This window comes from Prionailurus bengalensis, chromosome E2, assembly GCF_016509475.1.
Source record: "Prionailurus bengalensis isolate Pbe53 chromosome E2, Fcat_Pben_1.1_paternal_pri, whole genome shotgun sequence".
NCBI lineage: Eukaryota > Metazoa > Chordata > Mammalia > Carnivora > Felidae > Prionailurus > Prionailurus bengalensis.
In genome coordinates this window covers 34131383-34151684 of record NC_057352.1, presented here as the reverse complement: position 1 = coordinate 34151684, position 20302 = coordinate 34131383, and the positions used below count along the sequence as shown (strand labels likewise).

At 48.9% G+C, this 20302-nt stretch overlaps 1 protein-coding gene across 1 annotated transcript; it reads right to left on the bottom strand.

The window, feature by feature from the left end:
• Window positions 1–709: 709 nt before the first annotated feature.
• Window positions 710–3117, bottom strand: LOC122494231 (metallothionein-4). The gene is made up of 3 exons (XM_043599237.1): window positions 3012–3117; window positions 1542–1607; window positions 710–971 (listed from the first exon to the last, which is right to left on the bottom strand). The coding sequence occupies exons 1-3, from the start codon at window positions 3040–3042 to the stop codon at window positions 880–882; spliced, it is 189 nt and encodes a 62-aa protein (XP_043455172.1). The 5' UTR covers window positions 3043–3117; the 3' UTR covers window positions 710–879.
• Between the last annotated feature and the right edge of the window lie 17185 nt (window positions 3118–20302).

The following is a 20302-nucleotide window of genomic DNA, read 5'->3' as shown; positions in this document are numbered from 1 at the left end:
TCTACCCTGTCACCCACTCCCAAAGTGAGCCGAAATAACCAAACCAGGGAGCTAATTCCCTCAGTACCTTGGCCTTGGGGGTTTTCTTTAGATCTGCACAGACATTCTACCCTAGGAGTTCATGGACGATTCAGTGCTAAAGTTCCTTAAATATCACTATTCACACAGTGAGGCATTCTGGGCCAATATTATGCCGGAGAGCCTGCCTAAGATTGAGTTAGTTCCAAAGCGGAAGTTTTGTCGCACAAGTTTTGTTGGGTGGGGGATCCCAGGAAGCACTGGTAGGAAAATGGAGAAGTGAGGCGGGGAAGGAAGGAAGGCAATATGGCGTATGTTAAGGAGCAGGTCACCACCATGGGCTACTGGAGCTCTCTGCTGCTGGGGATTTCCGGAGCATGGTCTAGAACCCGTCACAGATTTGTCCCACTGGAAGGATAAAGATGCTGTGGGTATTCGTCCACCAACTCCTCTTTGTCATTAGCTAAGGGCTGTCCCCAGGGGCGATGATTTCCCAGTACTCCTGGCCTGCTCTGTGCAGGCATCTAGCAAGCTCGTGCAGCAGGAGAGAGCCCCCTGAGGCAGAGTTGCAGGTTTGGGTAATTAGCTGCCATCTGCAGAAGGGATGCGGGCCGGCGCCTACCATGTCTGCAACAGTCAGTCCTTCTCCGTCCTGCTGGTTTAGGGTAAAACAGTGCTCTGAGCCATCAGACAACCATGAGCGGAAACTTTATTACTGTAAGCACTTTACATGAATGTCACCAACACCACATCTGAGCAAATATATAAAAAGCATAACCTATGGTACAAGAATTCTAACTTCTCGACTAATGCTCTGTACAGATGCTTCCCAGGCCTTGCCTCCAGCACAACGGATGCATTTCAGGGGCAGCAGCTGCACTTGTCTGAGCCCCCTTTGCAGATGCAGCCCCGGGCACACTTGGCACAGCCCGGGGGGCAGCAAGGACAGCAGCCTGAAAAGGTCACAGGACAGACAGGTGAGTTTGGGGGCCACGCCCCCATCTTTCCACTTCCTCTCCCACCCCTTAGAGAAAGCAGAGCATGCCACAGGCTTCTATCCACGTTAGCAGAAGACCACATTAGCAGAAGACCTTCCTACCTGGGGCAGGAAGCTGTGGGATGTTAGAGCCAGAGGGGTCCTCAGGAGTCATCAAGAATATGCCACATGCCCAGAGAGGGGAAGGGGTTTGCTCAAGGTCATTGGTCAGTGGCAGATCAAGACTAAAACTCAGAGCTCATGACCCCAGGCCAGTGCTCCACCCCGTTCACCACTGGCCACAACAGGACCTCCCCGCAGCCCTCTTCCTATGCAACCCCATGGAGGCCCCCATCCCCAGGTGGGCTGCAAGCTTTAAGAGCTTTGCCCCAGGTCTCTGCTCAGCTTTTATTTCAGATCACTCCTGCATGGGTCAAAGGCCTCCAGAACCTGCTTAATACCACCATGGCTGGCTGGAGGGTTGAGAAAGGAGGGAACAGACTTTCTTAGCTTCTGGCCAGCGGTGCCCCCGGTCAGCATAACTCACTTTTTCGACACGTTTTACAGTTGCAAGTTGTGCATTTGCAATTGTCTCCACAGATGCAAATTCCTCCTAGAAGAGAAGACAGAGCCACAAGCGTTAAGGACTGAGATCAAACGAGGACGCAAGGTGTGCTGCAGATCGTCCCGGTGGCAAGGTTAGTGGTCTGTCCTTGGGGAGGGGCTGGGCAAGAGGATAGAAGATGCTGTCGAGCATCACACAAGTGGCCAGGGCCCCTTAGTGGTTCCCAGTCACAGACCATGGATGGAAACTGGGGTGGCTGTGTCCAGCCCTTCAGCCGGGACACTTGCTAAATTGCAGACTCATGGGTCCGACCCTTGAGATAGTCTGATTCGTGAGTCTGGGTGGAGAAAAGGGAATTGTATTTTTTTAAATGTTTATTTAGTTTTGAGAGGGGGAGGGGCAGAGAGAGAGGGGGCAGAGGATCCGAGGCGGGCCCTGGGCTGTCAGCAGAGAACCTGGATGCGGGGCTTGAACTCACGAACCGTGAGATCGTGACCTGACCCAAAGTTGGGCACTTAGCTGATTGAGCCACACAGGGGCCCCGGGAATCATATTTTAAAAAGCAACCCAGTCTGATGTACAGTCAGGGTTGAGAACCAGGAGACTAGGCCAAGTCCACCAAGCCCCAGGTCCCCCAGGGGCTGTCGGAGCCTTGTATACCCTCCTCACCTTTGCAAGGCATCAGGCAAGATGGCAACCCTGAAGGGCCAGGAGAAAGAACCAGGGACATAAATAACCTCAAAAGAGAGCTGCAGCCATAGCTTGTTTTCATACAAAAACCATCTACACTTAAAAAAAAAAATCATCCCCCCTATCATTTGAGTGTCAAAATGCTGGAAGCTTCTGTCTCTTTGGCAAGTTTTGGGTATAGACATAGTCCTGTATAGGACCAGAGAGGCTTGTGAGGATTCTTGATAAAAGACCAGGATGTCTCCAAACTCTGACCTCTTTCCTCCTGTGCTACGTGCTTATGTGAAATTAAGGAGTTTCAGAGACTCGGGAGCCCGCGTATGCTTCTAATAACTCCCTTGACGTCTGCAAATGCCTTATGATTTTAACACTTTCATAGCAACAGTGGGAGGTGGGCAGCTGGGGATGAGTGACCCTGGTTTTTGGATGAGGAAACTGAGTGTTGGAAATACTAAGTGTCAGGAGTGAATGGCAGCAGTGGACCAAAACCAGATTGCCAGATTCTGAGCCACAGCACTTCCTCAACTCTGGTGGCTGCCCCTGGGGGCCTGACACTAAGTGCCCCCTGATCCAGGGTCTCGATTCTAGCAAACCAGACTGGTAGGCCACAGAGTGGGAGCCGTCCCAGAGGTCACCAGTCCGAGACAAACCCCACTGGTGGCTCCTAATTGGAGGGAGAGAAATATTCATCAGAGCCCTGTGGGTGCCCTGTGGGAAGCTGGTGCAAGGTCCCAGGACCCCAGAGTGGGCATGCTCACTCACCTGACATGCAGGTGCATTCGCCGGGGTCCATGGTCCAGGTGTTCCAGAGGCTCCAGTGCTATCACAGCTGGGGAAGAGAAGCTGAGCCAGCAGCCGCTGGAGGCTCCCTATTTATAGCTGTGTAGGTGTGCACTTGGGCGCACCCCACCTGTCCCTGGGGCCAGACGCCCTGCACACGGCCCGGCCAGACGCTGCGGGCTGGGGGTTGGAGGGAGCGGGCAGAAGGAGGGCAGAGGAGAGGGAGGGCAGTACAGTCACACAGGTGGCTTCTCAGAAGGGATGCAGGTGGCTCATCCACCCATCTGCGTATGTGCCAAGGTATCAAGGAGCCGGGCTCAGGCTCCAGTGGTGCTCGTAGTGCTCAGATTGGCAGCTGTACCCTCTGCTCTCCAAGTCCTATGCAGCCTGCCATTTCTGCTCCCTTCTTCACAGGGCCTGGCTCGGGGCCTCATTCCATCTCCCTTGGTCCTAAAAGCCCTTACCATGGGCAGAGGGGGCTTCTAGCCAGGGTCTTGGGCTTTAGAAAGCCCCACTGGGGCCTTTTTTGGCATATCCTCCAGACTCCCTGGGTGAGAAGGCCAAAGGTCAGGGGCACGTCCCCAACCGAAGTACGCAACCTCTTCTAGACCATACACATAACACTCTGGATTCTGGAATCTTGTCTCATCCCAAGCCGGCTTGCTTCCGAGGGTTTGCTCAGACCTCTGCCCCAGGCTCCCAAGGGCAGATGGGCAGCTGGTGTGTGTCACTCTAGGCCTGAAGGGTGGCTGGAGGTAGCTGTTTGCTGGGGGTGCAAACAGAGTTTGGATGTGTGGGCTGGGAGCCCGCTGGTGTGCATGAGGCCTCTCGGAGTGAGGGAAGAGGCTAAGGTTGGGAAAAGAAGGGAGGTGGGCCTTGGGGCCATGGGCAGCTCTCTAGGTGCCTTCCAGTGCGAGGATTTGAGAACTAAACATTTGAAGCTGGTCCTTCAGGTGGCTATGAAGCTCTCTGTAAGGTAGGGGGATGGAATGTATTTTATTTGTCAATTTGATTTATAACTTTTAGATATTTTAGCCAGTGGCGTGTGAACCTCCATTTGTGCTCTTGCTCTGCCCCCCTAAACATTAGGAAGGGCCTGGAACCAGCCTCCTGTGGGCTTGCTTGCTTCTCTTCATTCTCCACACTGCTTCGGAGCTGGAACCCCCAAAATAGCACTGGCCCTGTTTTTCTCTTGCTATTCTCTTGTTATTCTCAAAACCTTCAGCGGTTCCCACCATCTGCTGAAGGAAGCCCGAACATCTTAGCCTTGCATTCCAAGGTCAACTTACCTTTCTCAGGTCACTGCCCACTCCTCCCTTCTACCTGCCTCACCAAAACCTAGGGACTCCAGGCTCCCCATACTTGCCCCGAACTTTTCCACATCCGGCCTTTGCTCCTGTCAGGTGTTCATCTTTCCCTACTGCCTCGAGTCCAAATAAATCCTCCTCATTTACCGAAGCATGAGCTCAAATGCCATTTCTTGAGTAGTAGAAGCAAGAGGGGCTCTGTGGGAGAACGAGCCCCCCATCTTCACCATAACCTCATTCTCTGATATAGGCAGCGGATTGCTCTTCAGTCTTGTGTAAAGCGCTCCCCTGATGATGCAGCTTCAGGTTGTCCCCAAAAGCTGCCACCTTCACCCCCTCTCCACGTAGAAATTCTGGAGCTGCCACTGATGACACACGCTCCAGGAAGCTGCTTCTGATCTCCCCCTTTCTCAACTGGAAGAAGTCTTTACTTCTGTGACCCCTCAGTGATGCGTTTGTATGTTTCTCATGACGTTGACTACTTTGTACTCTGCTGTGTGAGCATGTCCATGGCTCTTGTGCCCCGTGCCCCAATCTCAGAGCTCTCAAAGGCAAGATTTGTGTCTGATGCCTCTCTCTTCCTCAGCGTTCTGCACAGCGTTTAGGAGATGAATGAATACAGGAAGGAGATGAGTGGTCAGAGGACTGAAGACATGAATGAGAGAGTGAGTGGACACATAAGTGGACAAATGAACCAGTGAGTAAATGACAAGTGGACGTATAAATGCATGAGGATCCTGCCTGTGGGTACGGAGGACCTCTGCTGAAAAATACCGTTACCAGTCAGAAAGGCAAAAAAAGATGGGGCCTGGCCATAACCAGTGGAGGCAGATCCTCCTTTTGTAAGTTGCCGGGGTCTCTGTTACTTATCCATAAGGACCAGTGAGGCCTCAGTCTGACCCGTGGAACCATGGGTTTGAGCTGAGAAGTTCTAGTGAGGAGAAAGGGATTCAGCCCCGTGGTCATCAGCAGGACATGGGGAGGGTAGGCAGGGGTGATACTGTAGTGATCAGAAATGGCCTTTGCTTGGAAGGAGTTCACAGCCTTCTAGGGGATCCAGGCATGTTCATCCATTCACCTCCTTCTAAAGGCTGGCACTGTGCGGGGCACTGGGGAGCCAAGGGTGAGTAAAACCAGAGCTTACAGTTGTGAAGTTTAGGAGGACATCTCAGCCTGGGAAACCCCTGACTGGGCAGGGCTGCTGTCAGAGTTTGGAGGCTGGCTTCGTCTTCCTTCCAAGTCCATAGGGTCAGCTCCCCCGCCTCACCTCTTATGTGTGTGCCCTGCAGCAGATACTAATGCCTTAGAAGGTCTAGCCCAACCCATGAGCCCAGAGCGAGGAAGGGATTGTCCTTTACCCTCATCCAAGCCATCTCTCCTCCCTCTTTCCTGTCTGAGCCAGGAATGGCTTCTTCCTCGGATGATTGACACTGTGATTTGCTGAAGGCCCCGTCTGAATGATAATTTCAAAATTCTATCCCATAGCACGAAGATATTTCCCAGTTGCTGGGCTGTGCAGATTGAAACAACCATGTGTGGCATGGGGCAGTCGAGTCCATGCTGAGCTGTGCCCCAGGCTGTCCCGTTCATGTTCCGGCGTCCTTCTTCCAAGTGCCTGGAGAAGCACATCCACAGGCCCCTTTTGCCCTTTTGCCTGTCTTCTGGGTCTCAGCTCCAGATCTTTGCATGGAGCACGAAGACAAGAATACACACACCACCCCCAAGAACATGCAATGGCTCTAGGCACAGCTTAAATCCACCCTTAGAAAATTAATATTTGAAAAATGTGTTAATTCATCTTCAAAGAAGTGATCCTTAGCTTTCCGGCGGGATTCAAGGAGCCCTGTGAAAATCTGATGAAAGTTCTGGATCCTCTACCCGGAAAAAAAATGCACAAAACACCACATTTCCACCCCCCACAAGTTCAGAGGTTTTGTGGGGCTCTCAAATCCCATTGGTTAATGAACTCCCCTACCCCACCCCTGCTGCCCCCTCAAACGAGGGGTCTTGATGTAAGAACTTCTCTGCAGAAAAGCAGTCCTGACGATGGCAGCTCTTCTCTCGTCACATAGCAGTTGTAGGTCCTTCGAGCCTGAGTCGTAAATATCTCCATCTCCAGCTATGGCCTCTCCTCCGTGCATATGTCCAGTGGCTTTCTCAAAACAATGAAACAGGTTGTTCCAAAGGAGCAGCCAATACCCCTCTCTTACAAAATGACAGGGCTCTCTATCTTCTCCCTTCTCATGAAGGAAAAAGCTAAACACATGTTCCTGAGCCCAGTGTTTTTTGCCAGAAAGAAGTTTCTGGGACTCATGGTTTAGGAATGGAAGTTCAGCCATTTGATGATGTCAGAGAAGAGTCCTGCGCCATGACTCCACACCCTGGCCCATGTTTTGCTTTTGGGAATCACCATCCTTTCTCCTACAGGGACCCTCTAGACGTATGAGCCCCACCCCCTGGAGCAGCCTGGAGCCATCGGTTCTATTATGCTGGCTTATACACTGACCTCTCTCTCTAGACTGCATGCTTCTCAAAAACGAAGTCAGTCCGTATTAATCTCAGCATCCCCGTGGCCAGGCACACTGAGCGCTGGCACACAGTGAGTACTCAATAAATATTTATGGGCTGACGATGAATAAATGGCTCAATTAACAGAGTTACGCCGAGGCTGTCTTCTCTGGCTCTTGTTGAGGAGATTGAGAGGAACGAGTTGCTCACCAAGAGCAGTCAACAGCTTGAGATCTGGGGTCATGCTGCTTTGCTCCTAATCCACGTTCTGCCCCTTCTTTGCTGCATGATGTGGGGCAAGTTGCTTGACTGCTCTGAGCCTCAATATTCTCATTAGCAAAGCCTGGCTAATGAAAATGATAACCCTACGGCACTGTCCTCATGATCGTTAAGTGAGAGAATGCATTTTAAGCACTTATTATTGTAGTAGTGTCATTATCATTACCTGGGCCTATTACAACTTGGCAGATTGGTTTAGCCACCCACCTATTTGTATATTTCAGGATCACAGACTATTCTTTTTTTTTTTTTTTTAATTTTTTTTTTTAACGTTTATTTATTTTTGAGACAGAGAGAGACAGAGCATGAATGGGGGAGGGTCAGACAGAGGGAGACACAGAATCTGAAACAGGCTCCAGGCTCTGAGCTGTCAGCACAGAGCCTGATGCGAGACTTGAACTCATGGACCGTGAGATCATGACCTGAGCTGAAGTCGGCCACTTAACCGACTGAGCCACCCAGGCGCCCCTCTTTTTTTTTTTTTTTTTTTTTTAATAGACTTCAGCCTGTCTTGGGGTCCTGAACTGGATGCATTCAAACTTCTCAAATACTGTGGCTAAAAGTCTCTGGGTTTTAGTTCTTTGCTTACAAAACTTTTTTTTTTTTAACATCTATTTATTTTTGAGAGACAGAGAGAGACAGAGTAGGAGTGGAGGAGGGGCAGAGAGAGAGGGAGACACAGAATCCGAAGCAGGCTCCAGGCTCCGAGCTGGAGCACAGAGCCCATCACGGGGCTCGAACTCACAGACTGCAAGATCATGACCTGAACCAAAGTCGGCCGCTTAACTGACTGAGCCACCCAGGTACCCTTTTAGTTCCCTACTTTTAAACTCAGCCTAATTCCTTTTGGGTCCCAGGGCCTGGGGACGGTGGAGCCCTTTCTTTCTGACTCCCCTCGATGTAGTTCTCATCTGTTTGGAGGCAGAGCTGGACTTCCATCTACAGAGCCCTCTTACGGAGTATTTCTGGCCTTATCTGGAAGACTAGGCATGAGAGGTTGGTGGATACCATCTGGGCTGGCAGGGACCCTATGAGGCACCAGCTTGAATCCTGGATGGTCAGCCCTGCAAGAACCCTCAGAAATTGTGGGTCAGCTTCTTGTTGTTCGGATGGGGAAACAGGGTCAACCCCCAGTCACTGAACTTAGGTTGATGGCAGGGGAGGACTTGAACTTGACTCCTCACTTAGTTACCAGTACCTATGTTTTAGGTTTGAGGCATTCCTGACTGAACTCGTCAGCAGTTTGGAGCCTTGTCACCTTATAAACTATTTACTAATTAACTTTATTATTAAAAAGTTCAAACCTACTAAAAAGTACAAAGAAGAGTATTACAACCACCATCGTATCGACCACCCAGAATTAACAGATGTCAACACGATCATATTTGCTTCAGCTCTTTTGTTTATAAGAAATAAAAAAGTTAACAGGCTTATGGCTTTAAACACCATCTATGTGCTTATGACTCCCAGTTTACATCTCCAGCCCCAGCCTCTCTTTTGAACTTCAGCCCCATATTTCCGGCTGCTACTCAGCATCTCCATATGGATGTCAAACAGCATCTCAGACTCCATCCCCAACCGCCTCTCCCCACCTCACCTCCAACCAGATTCCCCTATGGTCTCAGTCTCAGTCTCGCCTGCCTTGACTGCCGCCGGCCGCCGGGTTTGGGCCACCATCACCTCCCGGGAAGATTCGGCTCCTTTCCTAACTGGGCCCCCTTGCACCTGCTCTTGCCCTAGACCCTTATACTATGTTTTCTTTATTACAAAAATCCTGCAAGGAACATCCCCCTTCATGTCATGTACATAAATATACAAAACTCACTCATCCCTAGAAGGAGGGTGGCTAGCTGGTAGGGGGGACAGTCGCTCTCCCAAGATCTTATACTAATCTGCACTCCCTTGAGCAATTTCTGAGAGTTCTTATTTCCCCACTTCCTCCTCTAGTACTTCTTATATTCAGACTTTGAAATGTTTGCCCTTCTGATAAGTGTGAAGAAGTGTAGTGGTACCTCATTGAGGTATAATTTGCATGCCCCTGCCTCCCAGTGTCACTGTCCGTTCACAACCACAGCCTAGTTGTCCTCGCACCAATTGTGGGTTTCTTGATAGCCTTTCACACTCTAGCAAGAGAGAGCATAATGAATATTATGGGCAGCGGTCCTTCACACATGTTTCCCATTCTGCCTCTTCCATCCGCTTTCTATGGACGCTCCCTTATCTCTGTGAACCTCAACTATAAAATGGGGGTCCCTGGGTCTACTCATAGAGTTATGGTGAGGATTAAGAGAAAATGAAGAAGATCAAGCATTTAACATGCAAGTGCTTGAGCAATGGTAGATATTATTAAGATTTTATGTTTGTGGTGGCGTGCTATGTTTATAGACGGCTTGATGTGGAGTCAGATATACCTGGAGTTTGGCCTCGATGCTTTAGCAAGGCATGTCACCTCTCCGAACATCAGCTTGTCATTTTTAGAAGGGAGATGATAAGTGGAAAGAGCAGGACAGGAGATGCTAGGATAGAAAACTCGCGGGAGCAGTAGGAAGCCATGAAGAACACGAAGGGTGAACATCATTGTCACAAATCTGTCCACAGCCCGGCCTGGAAAAGCATGGTGCAGAGGGGTGACAGAGCCCCAAACCCTGGCGAGTTGGGCTTTGGAGTGGGAGGCTGGTTGAGAGGAGCAGGGCCAGCACCCCCTTCCTCATGCGCTATGACTCCTCCCCTGCTGGGCTAACGAGATGCTTCCCTCTCTGTGATCCAAGTTCTGAAGATCTTATCATCAGGAAGAGCTTCTGTAGATTTTGATAAACTGTAAGGTTCTTCACGTTTCCTTTAAATATATGTCTCTAGACATTTGTTCCATCAGCTAAGCTAAGGTAACAATGCATGTGTGTGTGTGTGTGTGTGTGTGAGAGAGAGAGAGAGAGAGAGACTGAGAAAGCTATACATGCCAGGGAGTCTGGGGCTGTTCTGTCTCAGGATAGCTCCAAGAAAGTCTCTTCACTCCAACCAAAATGTATACACACAGAATTTTGTTTTCCAGGCTCCCACCTTCCATTCACGGAGCCCAGGTAAAGAACCCACAACCGGTGCATAACCAGCCTCCCAGGAGGTGGGTCTCAGCTCTGTGGATTGTAAAAATCAGGCCAAGGCTAATTAGGAGCCACCTTGCTCGATGCCCAATCATCTGTGTGCTCGGCAGACTTCACAGACTCTCCAGGGCTTGTGGCTGCTAGTTAATTACACAGGACTCCAGCTCCAGGGCTGTAATTCAGTACCCACTGGGCAAGTGAAACCCTCCGCTTTGCACACGGCCCTAGAGGAAGGATGAGTAAGGTCAAAGCCAACAATTACCCACACTCATTGCCCCCAGGAGCAAAGTGGCTGGCCCAGGTTGGCTGGCAGCCCAGATTAGGGCTTTGGGGATGGGACGAGAGGCTCACATCTCTGTCCATTTGTCCTTCCTAAGTCCTTTTTCTTCCTACTTTCCTTTCCTTCTTTTCTCCCCCCTTCCCTCCTTCCCTCCTCCCTCCCTCCGTCTCTCCCTTCCTCCCTTTCTTCCTCCCTCCCTTCCTCCTTTCCTTCCTCCCTTCCTTCCATCAATGCTTCAGCAAACATTCAGGCCCTGCTGTGTACTAGGCTTCAGGTTAACACTCTGGATGAGGTAAGTGAGCCAGACACAGGGACTGGTCATCAGGAGCTTGCTTTCCAGCAGGGGCAATACATAGTTCAACAGCCGTCAGAAAAAGGGAAAGCAAGCAGGATTTCTCTAAAGGCACGCAAGTGCAGGGTGGTGCTTGAATGACCCTGAGAGTGAGTAGCTCCTTAAATTTTGTGCCCTAGCTGCCTGGTCTTGGCCCTTCATTTCTCCCAGTCTAGGCAGACTCTGGGTTCCTCATGGAGTGTTGGGGTTTTCACGCCGCTCAGGCTCACAGCCCCGGGGATTCAGGGAGGTGTATTGCAGGCGCTGCTGCAGAGGGGATGTCAGGCCTCACCCCTCCTCTCTTCTATTTAAATGGGGCAGCCATTCTTTTTACAATCTGTTTTGTCTTGTGCATCCCGCCCACCTCCTCTCACTGGGGTGGGGGTGGTATCGCAGCTGGAACCCGTAGGAAAGCCATTGAACACCAGCTTCACCTTCAAGGTTAGTGGCCTTGCCCAAGGGAACAGCGGCACTTGGCAGATTTCTCAGTTGGAACTCTGGGCCAATGCTCTTCCTTGTTTTTTGCTCTCTCTCTTTTTTGAGTTATTATTTTTATTCTGAACGATTTCAAAAACAGAGAATAGAAAATTAAATGTGGAAACTTCCAGCATGACCAAATATTAACACTAAGTCCTATTATTCATTTCAATGACCTAAAGGAGCAAAGCAGAGTGGAAACCCTTCACGTAAATGTCCCTTATCTCCTGCCTACCCCACCACCAAACCCGGGAACTGATTTCTCAAAGTGTGGACCATGCCCACGCATGTTTTTTCTACTTTTACTACATATATATGTGTCTATAAAAAATTATATGGTCTTGTTTTACAAGTTTGTAAACCTCATATAAAATGGCATCATTCTCCATGTAGCCTTTTACAACTTTTTTTTTTTTTTTTGCTTTTTTGGCTTAGCATTTTGAAATTTATGATTTTAACTGCCATATAGCATTCTATTTATTATAAGACGATCTCACAGTTCTATCCTTTTTCTTATTGGCGAGCATTTAGATGTTTCCCCTTTATCGTTATTCGAACGCTGCTGTAATGGATTGCCACATATACATGGTTCCTTGTGTGACATGTCCCAGAGTTTCTCTGGGAACAGACTTGCTGAGCGGAAGGTCACAGGCTTACTCCACTTTACTAGATAGTCCCAAATTGCTTACCAAAAGTTCATACTCCCGTGTGATCAGTGTCCTCAAGGGACCATTTGCCCACGTCCTTGTTAACACTTGATATTGTCAGACTTAAGTTTCATCAGTCTGGCAGATACAAAATGGCATTTTCTTGGTTACTGGTTTACATTCCCCTCATTAGTACTGAGGCTGAGTGTACCATTGTTAAGATTTTTGGCTGCTTGGGTCTACTCTGTGGTCCAGTGTTCTTGCTAACGCGCTGCGTTCTACGATTGCTCAGTGGGCATCGCACTAACCAATCCGACTTTGGGACCAGTTTGTATCACTTTCATAGTCACACGGCCTGTCTCTTTCTTTCCACATTACTGGTTTTTTTTTAAATTTTTTTTTTTTACATTTATTTATTTTTGAGAGACAGAGCAACAGAGCACAAGTGGGGAGAGGCAGAGAGAGAGGGAGATGCAGAATCCGAAGCAGGCTCCAGGCTCTGAGCTGTCAGCACAGAGCTCGACATGGGCCTCGAGCTCACAGACTGTGAGATCATGACCTGAGCCGAAGTTGGACGCTCAACCAACTAAGCCACCCAGGCGCCCCGCACCTTACTGGTTTTTAATAATTTCCCCGTGCAGAGGACTCAAAGTGATCTTAGGGGATGAGGAAGATGAACACCCTGGTATGTCCCCAGGAAGGCCACTCAGGGTCAGTGGGGAGTGGAGGGACAGCCTGGAGCTGTGTCCACAGTCTTCATGTTCTCTGCCAGCAGTTGCTCAGGCCACGGGGGATTGGTCAAGTTGGCAAAACTCATCCTAGGCTTCTGTGCTTTATACCCTTTGTTTACAAACTCTTCCTTCCAGTTGAAATTTATTTATAGTAAGGAGTTCTGGATTTGCCCTCTAACACCTCTCAGGAATACCTGAAGGACAGAAGCAGAACTCCTGGAATGGACGTAATTCTAGAATGCCAGGGCTATAAGGGCAATAATGTGGTCTAAACCCTCTCTCAATCCCAAACCCATTTACAGATAGGGAGCCTGAGGCTCTGAGAGGGGAAGGGCCTTGCCTATCATCCCACCCATGGTGCGGATCAGCTGGGTGAGGTGACGCATCGAGGAATAAAACCTCCTGGCCTTTGTAAACCTCCTATGTGACTATCAAGTGTGGCCATTCGCAGAACCACCTGCTCAGATGAAGCAACTGCTTCGGGCCCCACACGGTGCCACATGCCTCACCTAGGGGTACAAAGAAGGTTTTATGGTGTAATTGGGGAGCTGAGATTCCCAGAGAGATCATTGGCGGGCATCACAGAACCATGTGCTTGGGTGGTGAAATAAACAAGGGTGTCTGTCCGCCCCCCCTTCTCTTGCTCTCCATTCCTTCCCTTTCGTGTCCTTCCTCCTCCACCTCTTCCTCTTCCTCCTCCTTCTCCTTCTCCTTCTCCTCCTCCTCCTCCTCCTCTCTCCTCCTCTTGTCTCACTCCCCTCTGTGCACACATCTTACTTTTTCTCTTGTATCTTCTCTCTCCAGGGCAACCAAGTCTTCTTAATTCACTCACTGGTGTCAGTCACTCACTAATTCACTTCTCTGCCAGGGCCTCAGTTCCTCCCGAAACACTGAGGAGGTGTCCATAGCTAGATAACTGCTCAGGCCCCTCCCAGTTCTGTTCTGGGTGCTGGTAAAGAGAGAGCTGTTGGGAAGGTGCTTGACTCTATGATTTCTAGAGGGACAATCCCCTCAGCTGAAATCCCAGAAAGGCAGTTTGTATTTAAAAGCATTGGGATTAGGACGCCTGAGTGGCCCAGTCAGTAAAGCATCCAACTTCGGCTCAGGTCATGATCTCATGGTTTGTGGGTTTGAGCCCCACGTTGGGCTCTGTGCTGACAGCTCAGAGCCTGGAGCCTGCTTCAGTTTCTCTCTCTGCCCCTCCCCTGGTCACACTCTGTCTCTCAAAAATAAATAAATGTTAAAAGTTTTTAAAAAATAAATAAAAGCGTTGGGATCAAAGTCACTTTTTTGAGAAAATTGTTCATTTTCTGCAGGCACTTTTTGGCCAGGCTTTTCCTCCAAAGATGTGGGAGGGAATATAGCAGCTCAGGACCTGTAGCCCCTGCAACGAGCTCTGCCAACAGTGGGCTTGCCAGACCTCCAACGCCAAAATCTCAGCGGGGGTAGTGTCCGTGGACTTCTGTTTGAACAGGTCCCTCAGCTAGATGGACCAATCCTCTGACCCTACAGCCCCTTCCCACCTGCCAGGGTTCCACTAATAACTTGGAACTATGGTGCCCTAGTTATTTAACTTGTGGATTACTTCAGGATAAATGCATGGTCCTCTGAAAATAATCAGATCATCCCCAATTAATGTTACGGAGAAAAGAAACAAAGACAAGAGTTGAAGGGTTGTATGGAAGGAGGATCATTAGTCTCCACAGTCATTTCCTGCGTGGTAGAGGGCTGATGACAGAACTTGTTGCCCCCTCAGTCAGTGCCTGTGGGGTTCCTGACCTACTGTTTTCACACAGCTCAGGTCTGGGAAGCCGAGCATGAGAACCAGGAGGGGTGGTCACGACAACCCAGCCGGGTATGAAAGCCTGGGTGTGCTAGGATTCCTGGACCAGACACAGGTCTGTGTGAGTCTCGGATGAACATTGATTTATGCTTTGATTCCATCCATCTCACTCTGTCTTTCTCTCTGGCTGGGGCAGGCCATTTGACCTCTGTTTCCCTGCCAGTAAAATGGGGATAATAACATACCCTTCTAAGGCTGCCTCTTACAAATAATTGGCCAGTTTTTGCAGGGCACTTTGAAGAAAATTGCTCTGAAGATGTTCTGCTGGCCCTGGAATTTTCCTTGGTGCAAATATCAAACAGACAAGGATGGCCAATGTTCTGATTCTGGCACTCTCAGCCGAACCATTTTCCCCAATTCAGTTGGAAGAGAAGAAGATGGGGGAGGGGCTGTGATCACAGCCTGGGCCTGCCTGGAATATTAAAGACACAACCCTGCCTTTGATGCTGGCTTGCAACGCTTGTTAATTTTAATAGGAAGCGAGCAGAGGCGGGAAGTTTCTGCCTGGCAGAAGAAAACAGGCCGAGGCCAAAGAGGATTAGTGTCAACTCAATTTGGATCTAGTGTGGCTTTGAAGTCCTTGGCCTGGTGCTGGACAGAGTTGAAGGACAACTCCTAGATGTCAGCTGGGTGGGAGGCAGAGGGCTGGGGAAAGTGGAGACCTGTGGCCCCTCAGTTCCCAGCTCAGCCAGGAGCAGACAGCCTTCTTCTCAATTTGGGAAATACGTTGGAGTCAACAATCTCTTAGGCTGGTGAATTTTTGGGGAAGCTCCAAACAGGGGTCTCAAACTTAAGTGCCTGCAGGGGCTAGGCAGTTAACTCCTAAGAGCAAAGTAAGCTGATTGTATGCCATAGGGAGTGGTGGGGACTGTGGCAAACACAATAAGTTTCAATCAAATATTGGGATTTGCAAATTAGGGTCAAATTTTGTTAGCTCTCTTATAGGAGATTTATAGGAGAAATTTATTGCATTTTATAGAAGTTGAAAATTTGAATTGTGTGTGAACCATTCCAATTTTTTTATTTTTGTAAATATTTATTTTGAGAGAGAGAGAGAGGGAGTGAGTGAGGGGTGGGGGAGGGGCCGAGAGAGAGGGAGACAGAGAATCCCAAGCAAACTCTGTACAATTAGTGCAGAGCCCGACTTGGGGCTCGAACTCACAAGCTGTGATGATCATGACCTGAGTCGAAATCAAGAGTTGTGCACTTAACTGACTGAGCCATCCACGCACCCAGAACTATTCCAATTTTTAAACATTGGCCAAAGTTGTTTATTATTTTAAAACACACCCATAGGCCAGAGAAGCCCACGGGGCCCTGTTTTGTGACCTCTGTCTTGGAATTCTAAAACTTTCAGGGTGAAAAATCACTTAAAATTCATGGAGGCCTTTGGTTACTATTTTTTAGAGACTTCAGACCAGTCCTTGGTTGAGGGCATCAGAATCATCCAGTAAGAGCTCTTCAAAAACACAAATTTTGGGGGATTCTGGTTCAGTAAGCTCGGAGTGGGAGCTGGGGAGGGTCTCATATTTTTTGTAAAATTTTTTTAATGTTTATTTATTTTTGAGAGAGAGAGAGAGTGAGTGGGAGCGGGGCAGAGAGAGAGGGAGACACAGAATCCAAATCAGCTCCAAGCTCTGCACCGTCAGCACAGACCCCAACATGGGGCTCAAACCCACACACCGTGAGATCATGACCTGAGCCGAAGTCGGATGCTTAACCGACTGAGCCACCCAGACACCCCATATTTTTTTTAACTCCTCAGATGATTCTAATGTGCAGAATCAGAAATGGTTGGGGAAATGGTGACCTCATCAGTTCCTCTGAATAATTTTTAATCTTTTTTGAGTCATAAACCCTTTTGAGAAACTAAAGAAACTCATGAACACTTTCTATAAGAAAAACAAAAGATACAGAAAAAATGTTGCCTACAATATCAGGGGGTCTGAAAACTCTCCCACCCACAGCCACCAAGATAAGAACATTACTTGATGCTGGCTGGAATCCCATCTACAAGAGTCATGAAAATGGCTTCCAGGGTCTCACCTGTACTCTTCCAGTGACAGGAAGCTCATTACCTTAGGCAGTAGTCTATTCCCTTTTGGGGAGCATTATTAGTAAAGTTTTATGGGTTTTTTTTTCTTTACTGTTTTTTTGTTTGTTTGTTTTTGTGATGAGCAAAAATCTCCTGCCTTTTTCCGCTTCTCCAGCCCCCAGCCACCCTCAAGTGCCACGTTTGTCCTCTGGCCAATCTCTCTTGTTTTCCTGGGATATGGAGGGGAGAGATGCTGCAGGAGGCCGGGAGAAGCTGGGGGATGGCCAACGATGAGGAGCTGTTCCCTCTTGGGATCTGAGATGCTGGGAGTGGATTCTTGACCAGAAGCTGGCGATACCTGTTCATGCCACCTCATCCCTTTACCCCCCCACCTCTGGAGACCCCCTCCATTCATCCAATATGAGATGCCAAACCTGAATGCTTACATCTATTCAGCCTCACCATCCTCACCCTGTAACTTTCCCTGTGGCCGACCCCCTTTCAGTGGCTGACTCCCCAGCCTGGAAGGTTAACCTTTTCAACACGAGTTAGGTACAGCTTGGAGATACCAGAAACACCAAATGAATGACCGTTTGAATCCGTTTTGCCCAGCACTCATGCTTTGGCCAGGATCTGCTGGGCACCTGGGGGAGAGGCATGCAATATGGCATCTTATAATATTGGATATCTACAATATTCATGCCATCATTTATTCATTCGACATCACCAAACACTGACCACATGGTTGTAAATGGGCCTCCAACCCAGCCTCTGACCTGTCCCCTAGCAATCGGATGCTTCCTTAAACCTGTTTTTATTCTTGACTCATCCTGTGTCTTGGGTAGAAGACATCATAAGGTCCTTTGCATAAAGTAGGATGAGGGAGGTGGCTTGTCTTTGCCTTAAACTCTTAAACTTCAAGGGAGGCTCTCCTTTTCGTGATTGTTGAGATTGGTGTCCAACAACCCCCCCTCTCTGCATCCACTTTGGGACTTGCTGATTTAATTGAAGCCAAGCCTCCTTTTCTGCATCTGGAAGAAGCCTCACTTTGTACTGTCATCTTGCGTCTTCTTTGGTTGCTTTAGTCATCTGTCCTTGCCTGACACATGTATCCAGGTATAAATACTTTTAAAACCCCCCTGAAGTGTTCTTGGTCACTTTTTATCCCAGGGCTTCTAGAAAAAGGAGCATATGTGCCTGAGTGAATGCCACAAGGAAACTGGGAAAATAGCATCTACTTACCAACCCCTGGCAGGATGACTGGCTACTTATCATTGGATGGACATCCACTGGGCCTGCCAGGGTCCCATTCATGCATTCATTCACACGTTCACGCCAGAAACATTTACCAAGTTCCCAAGGTTTGTCTGGTTCTGGGCTGCATGCTGCAGAGGCAGCAGTCAATAACACTGAGTTTTTGTTGCCCTCCAGGAGTTTGTATTTTAATAGGGGACACAGAAGACAAGCAAGTAAGCACACTCATGAATAAATACAAGTTGTGATGCGGCCTGGGAGATAGCTATAGATACATTAAGGGGAACCCAATTCAGATAGAGGAAGCCACCCTTCAACTGAGAGTTGTGGGGGAAGAGTGTTCCAGGCAGACAGAACAGCATATATAAGGGTCCTGTGGCTGGAAAGAGTTTGGCTTTTACAAGAAACCCAGAGAAGGCCAGTGCAGCCAGAGGTAGTAACTAAGGTGGAAGAGGCAGTACAAGAGCTTTGATTCAATTGCCAAGAGGGCTCGGCGGGTTTCATGAATGAGTGAAGGAAGCCAGGTCAGAGACAAGAGGCGGCACTGGGGTCTGTGGCAAATTGGCGAACATGTGCCCTGTGCAAAGGAGGTAGCTGCTACCCAGCTCCAGCTAGCCTTACACCTAGTGGAGATGGAATCTGTGGGTCCAGTGTTTCCAGACCTTTTGATGTTTCAAGAGAATCCTCAAATTTCAATTTTGCTATAAAAATCTTCTGTTAAAAAAAAAACAAACCCTAAGACAATCACAACACATGTTTGAGGGCCGCATGTGGCCTGCCTGGGCTGCCTCATTATAACTCCTGAGCTGGGTAAATGCACAGTAGAGAATTAAAGAATTGTAGAGCAGTGAGGGTCCCCTCACCCATATGGGTAAACTGAGGCCCAAAGTACCCTCAGCTTCCAGCTCTTCCTCTATTGGGTAGTTTCCTGAGAACGGCAACAACCTTTCAGGCTGATTTCCTCTTCGGGCCCCGGGCAAGGACTTAACTTTGGGGCTCAGTTTCCTAACTTGCAAACAGGAACACCGAGGCCCAGTGTGGCGGCTGCCTGGGGCCATAGTGTGTGGGGTAATTAGGGTTTGAAAACCACTTTGAAGCTTCTAAGAGGAAGTACCCAGCAAAGTTCAGAAGGGGATTTCAAAGGGCTTGTTCCTTCAAGTGCCATAGACGTGTGTGTCCCAACCTCTCCTCATCTCCAGGGGGCTTTACCCAGGCGGGAAGCGAGTAGGTGGCTGCCCTTTGCTGTGGGACTCCAGAAAGCCCGTCGGTACATCCACGTCTCCCTTCCAACCTATCTTTTCCTTCCCCAATATGTTCCCCTCTTCTTCCTTGCCAAAATATTCCACAAGCCCCTTCCAGGTGCCAGTCACAGTGAGTCACAGTGCCAGCTCTAGGAATGCATCCTGGTGGCTCTAGCAGCCAGCAAGGAAAACAGGGTGTCCGAAACTACAGGTGCAGCACATGTTATAAGACAGAACCTGCAGAGAGAGGGTCGTAGGAGCAAATAACCCATTCAGGGGTTCGGGCCCCTGCACATCCTAAATGAGTGAATGTTTCAGCTGAAACCTGAATGTTGAGCAAGAGTCAGCCAGAGTGGAGAGGAGAGGGTGGGAGAGAGTCTAGGTCGAAAGGGCTTCCACCATCAGGGGCTACGGGAGGGATAAGGGAACCCTGAGCAATCACACACTGAGAGATGCTCACTGGCACGGCCTTGGAGCTGTCGGGGAGCAAGAACTCCTGTCCCCTCAAGGGTCCTTGTAGCTGGACTAAGAATCAAATTGACTTGGGACAGATGAATAGGAGGAAATTAAATTTAATGACGTACAGATGGGGAATCCACACACACATGGAAATTCCCAAAACGGTCAGGCAAAATGAGGTACGTTTGTCATCCTGAACTGAAGAGATGTGGGTAGGGGCCTGGGACTTCAGGGCAAAGGAGTGCGCTTCAAAGGGCGATAAGAAGAAAAGCAGATGTTCGGTAATTAGATGTCGCCCCTGCCATACAGATGGGTGACTCAGATAAAATTTATCTCTGGTAATAACCCTTGTTCTGGAAAACACCCCAATTTAGATTTTTCTGGGTAGTTAAAGGAGGGGCAAAAGTTTCTATTGAGCCCATAGGGTCTTGATTGCCTTCAGCTCAAAGTAATCTTCATGCCAACGTGGCCCATCTCGGGATGGCCTGCCCTCGTGCCCCTGCCCCCGCCGACACCCCACAGTCCAAGGTTGAGTGGTAGATCGGAGACAAGGAGGTGGACAGAGGCCTGCTCACGTGGGGCCTTAGCAGCGAGGGCGAGGATTTACTTTTTTATTTCTTTTACTTTTTAATTGTTTACCTTGAAGGCAATAGCATAATAAGAAGTTTCTGAATTTCAACTCAAAAGGAAGTATTAGGATTTGATTGCATTTTTTTTTTTTTTTTTTTTTTTTTTTTTTTAGAACTCAGTGGTTATTTCCTTGGGTTGATCTCCTCTAAGAAA